The sequence below is a fragment of the Rana temporaria genome, chromosome 4, assembly GCF_905171775.1.
Source record: "Rana temporaria chromosome 4, aRanTem1.1, whole genome shotgun sequence".
NCBI classification, from domain to species: Eukaryota; Metazoa; Chordata; class Amphibia; order Anura; family Ranidae; genus Rana; species Rana temporaria.
The window spans coordinates 425,561,588-425,571,204 of NC_053492.1; the positions used below are offsets into that span (position 1 = coordinate 425,561,588).

Below are 9,617 nucleotides of genomic sequence, written 5' to 3' on the forward strand. Positions count from 1 at the left end.
TCCTTACAAGTCTATCACTGATAACCTTTCCTTCTGAAAATTGTAGTCGCTTGGCAGTCTCTGGCATTAGGAATGACCCGGAACTGGCATAAATTGCCTTTATTTTGGGTCAGCAAGTCCCGAGGTCATTAGATTACCAAGACAGCCAAGAAATTGGCATTTTTAGGAGAAAAATCTCATCATATAAACATGACATTGTATAATCTCTGTTTTCATGTTGTATTATCAGGTTATAACACTGGCGTGACATTCGTAGCACAAAACTGCTTGTGGAGTTACAGCAAAGACGGCACACAATGCTCTAATACAGCGCATAATAAATACCTGCATGCATGTCATCAGAGGAATAGGAGTAGTGCCACAGCTGGCTTCTTCTGAAAATGCTTGTCATCTGGCTTTCATACTCTTACAGCGGTCGGAGCGCTGTACTAACAATCCAATGTTAGTACAGCAATATCCCCTTGCTGTTCTATTGTGTTCTGAGAGGGGACCACCCCCCCGCCAGAACACTCCGGTCAGCGCTCTTAGTCATTGGCTGAGAGCGCTCATCAGGAGTCAGTCAGCTGCTGGTTTTCCAGTATGCTTATCCGACAGAAGTCAGCCGATTGGCGGCTTCTGTCACACCGGCTGCCTCACACACAGGCCAAATGTTGGCCGGTTTTTATTGAACTGACCGATGTCGGCCAACATTCGGCCCGTGTATACTAGGCTTTGAAGTCACCAACGTGAAACAAGTACAGTGAAATCTCGGATTGCGAGTAACGCGTTTAAAGAGCGTTTCGCAATATGAGCACAGTGTTTTTTTTTTAATCCTGACTCGGTTGGCGAGTGTTGTCTCCCAAAAACAAGCAGGATTCAAGTCACAGCAGTGTGCAGTACCGCGTTTGGCCTGAGGTGGGGGGGGGGGCGCCAGAGACCCAATTGGAGCCGTTCGGAAATGTTTGAAAAATCTCGGAAATACTCCATTCCCGAGCCTTTCCGAGTTCAGGCGAGCTGTCCTTGGGCCTTTCCGAGTGTTTCCGAGGCTCTCCGGCGCCCCCACCTCTGGCCACATGCGGTATTGCATGCCATAGAAGTCAATGCGGAACAAATTATTTTATTTTCCATTGACTTCTATGGGGGAACTCGCTTTGATATGTGAGTGCTTTGGATTACGAGCATTCTCCTGGAACGGATCATGCTCGTAATCTAAGGTTCCATTGTATGCAAATTGCTAAAATTCAGAGAAACCTTGCAAGTCCTTGTCTGCATTTTTCAGGTCATTACCGAAAAAAAAAAAAAAAATACTGACAGGGTTTTTAAACCTTATCTACTCTACCCAAAACTAAACCAAAAGTTTTGGCATTGAATGTAAAAATAATTGTTTTGTAAACAGACCAGCTGAGCTCATTTTACGAGGCCCATAGACCAGTGATGGCGAACCTTGGCACCCCAGATGTTTTGGAACTCCATTTCCCATGATGCTCAACTACCCTGCAGAGTGCATGAGCATCATGGGAAATGTAGTTCCAAAACATCTGGGGTGCCAAGGTGCGCCATCACTGCCATAGACATTAGATGAGAATTGCTTTGTCACCAGATGACAATCTCATGTTTTTACAAAGTACGACACCTGCAGATACTGTTGGCCAAAAAGCAATGGGGGAGATTTACTAAAACTGGTGCATACAGAATCTGGTGCAGCTCTGCATAGTAACCAATCAGCTTCCAGGTATTGTCCAAGCTTCATTGAACAAGCTGAAGATAAAAGCTGATTGGTTACTATGAACAGCGGCACCAGTTTGAGTAATTCTCCCCCAATGTGTTCCCACTAGGATGACCACATTTCCAAACTACCATTCAGGGACACCCTCCCTTCCCAAGAATCAGCTTGTGGTGTAATGAATCACAGCACAGTGATTGGACACAAGAGGTGGGATTTATGATTTCTCCAATCACAAGTAGGGGGTGGGAATATGCTCTTCCTGGCATTCCTGGCCAGGACAAGTACTGTTAGTGAGTAAAGCGGTGATGTGGCGGCCTTTTTTGGGGGCATTAGTTTGGATTGGGGGGTGGCTGTGTCAGTTTCAATCCGGGACACTGTACTGTCCTGGAATGAAGGTGCCCGGGACAGACCTGCAAAATGCGGGACTGTCCCGGGCAATCCGGGACACAAGGTCACCCTAGTTCCCACCTCTCTCTGTAGAGCCTGAATATGATGTCACTAGGGTGACCACATTTCCAAACTACCATTCAGGGACACCCCCCCCTTCCCAAAAATCAGCTTGTGCTGTAACGAATCACAGCACAGTGATTGGACATAAGAGGCGGGATTTATAATCTCTCCAATCACAAGCAGAGGGCGGGATTGTGCTCCTCCAGGCATTCCCGGCCAGGACAAGTACTGTCGGTGAGTAAAGCGGTGATGTGGCGGCCTTTTTTTGGGGGCATCAGATTGGCCCGGGGGGTGGCTGTGTCAGTTTCATTCCGGGACACTGTATTGTCCTGGAATGAATGTGCCCGGGACAGATCTGCAAAATGCGGGACTGTCCCGGGCAATCCGGGACACGTGGTCACCACCTGATACAACATAGAAGAAGTTCTGTCCAGGAGAGATGATTGAGGGCAGTCAGGTGATGCCTGCACATCCAACCATCCGCTACAGTCTATGGCCAGCTTTAGGGCATGCTGCTCCCCCCCCCCCTATATATTCTAAGGAGAATGCGAAAGAAGCTTGAAACAGCTTAGAAGGAAGCCAACTGCAGGTCAGAAGGTCAACTGCACCGAAATGCACCTGTGAAGATGTATCTCAAAAACACAATGAGACCGATCTCAAAAAAAAGGAAGAAGGTGCACCAGCCTAGTGTATTACTCTTTCAATAAATGTTAATAGTCAAATGTACTCACAAAAGAAGAAAGCACCACCAAATGCCACCCCACATCAGTCCATCAAGTAGGGCACAGCTAACGTGTATTGAGGGCCACACTCTCTTCCTCTGAGGAAGAGGGCACAGTCCTTGAAACACGTTAGCTGTGCCCTACTCAGTGGACTGATGTTGGGTGGCATTTGTTCACGTTAAGCCCGTGTCTTTCTTCTTTTGTGAGTGCATTTGACTTTTAACATCTATTAACCGCTTGGGATCCGCGCTATAGTCAAATGACGGCTACAGCGCGGATCCGAAAATCCAAGTGGACGTCAATTGATGTCTGCCCCTATGCGCGTTCCCCGCGCGCGCTCCAGAGCGCGCAGCGGGGAAACTCGGTGTTGCCGTGTCCCTTGGACACAGCCAATTACAGATCGCCGCGAACGGCCAATCAGAGTGGCCGTTTGCGATGCGATCTGTGCGGCCAATGAGAGATGATCTCATATGTAAACATATGAGATCATCTCTCATTGCCGTTTTACACAGAGACAGCGTCCTGTCTCTGGAGAGGAGACCGATCTGTGTCCCTTGTACATAGGGACACAGATCGGTCACCTCCCCCAGTCACCCCTCCTCCACCTACAGTTAGAACACAATGCAGGGTACACATTTAACCCCTTCCTCACCCCCTAGTGTTAACCCCTTCAATGCCAGTCACATTTATACTGCAATTAGTGCATATTTATAGAACTGATCGCAGTATAAATGTAAATGGCGCCAAAAATGTGTCAAAAGTGTCCGATGTGTCCGCCATAACGTCGCAGTCCCAATAAAAAATCGCAGATCGCCGCCATTTCTAGTAAAAAAAAAAAAAATAATAAAAAATAATTCTTCCCTATTTTGTAGGCGCTATAACTTTTGCGCAAACCAGTCGCTTATTGCGATTTTTTTTTTTTTTACCAAAAATATGTAGAAGAATACGTATCGGCCTAAACTGAGAAAAAAAATGTGTTTTGTTTTTTTTTTAAATTGGGATATTTATTATAGCACAATATTGTATTTTTTTCAAAATTGTCGCTCTTTTTTGTTTATAGCTCAAAAAATAAAAACCGCACAGGCGATCAAATACCACCAAAAGAAAGCTCTATTTGTGGGGAAAAAAGGACGTCAATTTTGTTTGGGAGCCACGTCGCACGACCGCGCAATTGTTAGTTAAAGCGACGCAGTGCCGAAAGCTGAAATTTCACCTGGGCAGGAGGGGGGTATATGTGCCCAGTAAGCAAGTGGTTAAACAAGTTATACAGTAATGCACTAAGCTGGTGAGCCTTCCTCCTTTGTGTTTTAGTTGTGGTTACCCTGAACTGAAGAAACCAGCAGGGCTATGGTGTATAATTTGGTGGTTCCAGTCTGCGAATACCTGAAGTGGCATTTGATGGTTTAAGATGTTGGAAATGCCCATTTCGGTTCTATGAGGCTGGGCAGGGAAAGCAGCATACCTGTAGTGCAGAATTGGTTCAAATTGATCTCAAACAGGCACGCTGCAGTTGCTCATTGGCACTTAGAGAATCCTTTTCTATTCATGGGATGGTTTTTAAAAGACTGGCATTAAGTGTCGCCTGCAGGGCCATTTGGTCAAAAGTCCTGCTTTTGGTCTGCTCACGGATCTTATCACGAAAATGGAAAGAAGCTCTAGCGATCCGCCGCCCTTCTTCATTTATAGCTTCTTTTTCCTTCTGGATCCTTTCACTCTTCCGGTCCTTTATTTTGATGGTGTGGACTATTTCCATGCGCTGGTTCTCCTTTTCTCTGTCAACTTTTTTCTTCAAAGCTTGGTGGGCACTCTCCTTGATGAAGTTGAGTTCTTGTGCCCTCTTGGCCTTGCCCAGCATGCTTCTGTCTAGATTGTCTTTGGCCTGCTGGATCTTGTGGTCAGTCAACCGAGTGAGCATTTTTTTGTGCTCCATCTGCTCTTTTTCCAGACGCATAGCCCGGAGCTTTGCCATGAGCTTCAGCTCATCCTCCCTGGATGCCTTCTCATACAAGTCCTTGTACCTTTCCTCCACTAATTTTTCTTTCAGCTCTTGTGATTTTTGCTCTTTCTGTTGGATGGAAACTCTCTTGACATGCTCCTCAGCTTTGGCCTGGTTGTCTACTTTCTCTTTCAGTTTGGAATGCCGAAGCTTCTCATACTCATTTTTTATTTGGATGTTCTTCTTCTCCTGTAAATCTTTGACCATTTTTACTTTGAAGGCCTTGATCATCCTTTCCTCCAGTGGATGACCACTGGTGTTTTCATGGCCGATGTTCTTGCTCCTTAAATCCACCACGGCCTTGGTCAAGCCATATTTAAGGAAAGTCTTTTGCTCCTGCAATTGTGTTCTGTGGGAGGACATATGGACGGGGTCCACCTGCCAGTCAAGTTGGGAGCTCCAGCTTCGCCTCCTATGGTTCTGTAGCTGAATCGGCAAATTTTGTCTGTCCAGGGCGGCTCGGATATACCTCTCCTCGATCTTCAGGTTGTCCCAGGCCTGCTGGGCTTGAATCCTTCTCTGTTTAAGCATCTCCTCTTCCTGGTGTTTCAACAACATCAAAGCACCGATTTTCTTATCTCGATCGGGTAGTGAGGCCCTAAGCTCCCTCTCCACCGTCCTGCCCATCCGGCGTGCCTTCTCCTCCATCTGATTAAGGTCTCCCTGGCTCAGACTTTTTTGCAGTGTCCCTAAGCCGCTTCTGTGGCCCCTGGTTGAGGTGCCTTGGGGGACCCGGCGTTCTGTAGAAAGAGGTGGAGGGTTTTGTTGATCAGGGAAGAAGAGTGGGGAACAGTCTCTGTGGCCCCTGGTTGAGGTGCCTTGGGGGACCCGGCGTTCTGTAGAAAGAGGTGGAGGGTTTTGTTGATCAGGGAGGAGGAGTGGGGAACAGTCTCTGTGGCCCCTGGTTGAGGTGCCTTGGGGGACCCGGCGTTCTGTAGAAAGAGGTGGAGGGTTTTGTTGATCAGGGAAGAGTGGGGAACAGTCTCTGTGGCCCCTGGTTGAGGTGCCTTGGGGGACCCGGCGTTCTGTAGAAAGAGGTGGAGGGTTTTGTTGATCAGGGAAGAATGGGGAACAGTCTCTGTGGCCCCTGGTTGAGGTGCCTTGGGGGACTCGGAGATCTGCAGAAAGAGGTGGAGGGTTTTGTTGATCAGGAAAGAGTGGGGAACAGTCTCTGTGGCCCCTGGTTGAAGTGCTTTGAGGGACCCGGTGATCTGTAGAAAGATGTGGAGGGTTTTGTTGATCAGGGAGGAGGAGTGGGGAACAGTCTCTGTGGCCCCTGGTAAAGATATCCAGAGGGTCCTGTCGGTCAGTGCAAAGAGGTGGAGGGTCCCTTTGATCTAGGTTGGTGGGGGAAAGACAGTCTTTGTGCCCTCCAGAGGTGTGGGAAGGGGCTCTGTCTGTTTGGCAGTCCTCTTGTAGAAGCTCCATCCTTAGCTGTCTGCACATATCCAGCTTGCGGCGGCGCTCCATCTCCTGAGCCACGTACAGGTCATTCAGTCGCTGGCTACTAACCTCTGGGTTGTCCTCTCTCACCTCCTCCAAGGACTTGTACAGCAGCTCAATAGGTCTCGTCCCTAGCCTGGCACAGGCCTCCAGAGAACGCGGGCTGGTCAGGACGTAGCGGCTGCTCACCCCATCCTCGAAGTTGCTGAGATCCAGGTGAAGGCTTGGAGATTGCCTGCCGTCCTCCATGCTGACTCCTGAGCTTGTGGAGACTCTCAAAGAAGCTTCTCCGGTTGCCTGGGAGACCAAGCGTTGCTTGATTGTTCACTCAGTACACTCCCAGCATTCCTTGCAGGGGGATGGTCAGGTGACCAGTATGAGCAACATCTCCACACACGTGATTGGAGCTCCTTGTGGCTTTATCCTCTAGGATTCCCTCCTGTCACTGCAACTGTTAACTATTTCAGTACCTTTGCATTGCACTAAACCTTCCCTCCTCCTAGCTGCAGCCATTAATCCTCCCAACCCCCGGGTGTCGCATGAACCCTCCCCTTCCCTGGCTGAGACCATTAACCCTTCCCCTTCCCTGGCTGAGACCATTAACCCTTCCCCTTCCCTGGCTGAGACCATTAACCCTTCCCCTTCCCTGGCTGAGACCATTAACCCTTCCCCTCCCCCTGGCTGAGACCATTAACTCTCTCAAACCCTGTATGTTGAATTGACGTTCCATGAACTGTTGCAAGCGCCGTGCGTCACGCCGTTTGTCTTTCCGCCTCTTGCTACCATTAACCCTTCAGAAACCTGTGCGCCACATTGACCCTTTCTCTGTGCAGCCATTAACCCTTCCAAACCCGGTACATTGCATTAACTCTCACTCTGCTGGCTGCAGTCATTAACCCTTCCAAATCCTGTGCATTGCTGTAACCCTGTCTCCTTCCGGCTTCAGCTGTTAACCCTTAACTCTCTCTCCCCTTAGGCTCCATTCACACTTGTGCGACTTCAGAATCGTGCGATTTCCATTGCGACTTTACGTGATGCGACTTTGATGTGATTTTTTAGGCAACTTTGGATGAGTGCGACTTTGGCTTTAGCCATGTGACTGTGTGTGCTCTACAAAGTCGCATGTACAGCATTTAGGTGCAACTTTAATGCAGCTTTGAGGGTTTACATTGAAGTCTATGGCCCTCACGTAGCATTAAAGACGGAATAAAATAGAGCAGGAACTACTTTAAAGTTGCTGCGACTTTAACCGCTTAAGGACCGCCTCCTGCACATTTACGTCGGCAGAATGGCACGGCTGGGCACATGCACGTACAGGTACGTCCTGTGCTAGTGCCCAGCCGTGGGTCGCGGGCGCGCGCCTGCGACCCGGTCCGAAGCTCCAGGACCGGGAACGCGGGACCTGCGGACCCGATCGCCGCTGGAGTCCCGCGATTGGTCCCCGGAGCTGAAGAACGGGGACAGCTGTATGTAAACACAGCTTCCCCGTTCTTCACTGTGGCGCTGTCATCGATCGTGTGTTCCCTGTTATAGGGATACACAATCAATGACGTCACACCTACAGCCACACCCCCCTACAGTTAGAAACACATATTAGGTCATACATAACCCCTTGTGGTTAACTCCCAAACTGCAATTGTCATTTTCACAGTAAACAATGCATTTAAATGCATTTTTTGCTGTGAAAATGACAATGGTCCCAAAAATGTGTCAAAATTGTCCGAAGTGTCTGCCATAATGTCGCAGTCACGAAAATAAATCACTGATCGGCGCCATTAGTAGTAAAAAAAAAAAATGAATACAAATGCAATAAAACTATCCCCTATTTTGTAAACGCTATAAATTTTGCGCAAACCAACCGATAAACGCTTATTGCGATTTTTTTTACCAAAAATAGGTAGAAGAATACGTGTCGGCCTAAACTGAGGAAAAAAAATAACATTTTATATATTTTTGGGGGATATTTATTATAGCAAAAAGTAAAAAATATTGCATTTTTTTAAAAATTGTCGCTCTATTTTTGTTTATAGCACAAAAAATAAAAACCGCAGAGGTGATCAAATACCACCAAAAGAAAGCTCTATTTGTGGGAAAAAAAGGACGCCAATTTTGTTTGGGAGCCACGTCGCACGACCGCGCAATTGTCTGTTAAACTGACGCAGTGCCGAATAGCAAAACCTGGCCGGGTCCTTTAGCTGCCTAAAGGTCCGGGTCTTAAGTGGTTAAGTCGCACAGACACGAACGACATTCATTGGAAAACATGGGGTGCGACTTTGGGGTACAAAGTCGCATGGCAAGTCGCACAAGTGTGAATGCCGCCTTAGCGCTTAGAGTCGCTGACCAATACAACCCACCCAGAGAAGCTTTTAGCCCCGGTTCACACTTGTGCTCTGCAAATTCGAGTTCTGTGCGGAATCCGCACCGCAATGCAAATCACACCCCGTTCATGCGAATCGATACAAGTGTGTATGTTGATGACACCCCGAAATTGGTGCGATTTGCCGAATCGGATTGCATGGGTGTTCACACTGATTGTGGTGTGGGCAAAAAAAGGGCCCTGCAGGTTTTTGGTGCGAATTTGGTGCGATTTGACCCATACAGAATAATGGCTCAAATTGCACTGCTGAAGATTCGCATGTGATTTGAACAGGAATGCGGTGCGATTCCTGTACAAAATTACATGCGGTTCCCGGACTGCGTAGTGTGACCCGGGGCTTAAAATCCTCTCTCTGCTGACTACAGCCCTTAACCCTTTCTCTGTGTTAGTTAACTCTTTCAGTTTCCCGCTGCTGACTGTCTACTGTAAGTTGGTTTAACACTTTCACCATCAGAAGCAGCTTTCCAATATTTTGGTCTATAAGCTATTAGGTCACGGAGTTGCCTGCCACCCTAGCACACTAGGTGGCAGCTCCTAGGCATCCAGCTGTAGCCCAAAATAGTCCAGAAAACCCAACAACAGCTTTGTAGTAGAACACTAGCACCCTCCAGAACATTCTACATAGTGGCCCAGATTCTTAAAGGACTTACGACGGCGCAGCGCCATGTACGCCGTTGTAAGTCCTAATCCGACCCGTCGTATCTATGCGTCTGATTCTTAGAACCAGTTACGCATAGATATCCATTAGATCCGACAGGCGTAAGTCTCTTACGCCGTCGGATCTAAACTGCATTTTTTTTTGACCGCTAGGTGACGCTTCTGTCGAATTCCTCATCGAGTATGCAAATTAGCTAGATACGCGAATTCCCGAACGTACGCGCGGCCGACGCAGTACAGATACGACGTTTACGTTAGGCTTTTCCC

At 48.0% G+C, this 9,617-nt stretch overlaps 1 protein-coding gene across 1 annotated transcript; it reads right to left on the minus strand.

Annotated features, from left to right (window-relative positions):
- Positions 1 to 4,118: 4,118 nt before the first annotated feature.
- On the minus strand, positions 4,119 to 6,638 carry CCDC185 (coiled-coil domain containing 185). The gene has a single exon (XM_040347518.1). The coding sequence runs from the start codon at positions 6,563 to 6,565 to the stop codon at positions 4,421 to 4,423; it is 2,145 nt and encodes a 714-aa protein (XP_040203452.1). The 5' UTR covers positions 6,566 to 6,638; the 3' UTR covers positions 4,119 to 4,420.
- Positions 6,639 to 9,617: the final 2,979 nt, after the last annotated feature.

Bases quoted from the DNA above. Each gene is read 5' to 3' on its own strand.
- CCDC185 (XM_040347518.1), bottom strand. From the start codon at position 6,565: ATGGAGGACGGCAGGCAATCTCCAAGCCTTCACCTGGATCTCAGCAAC.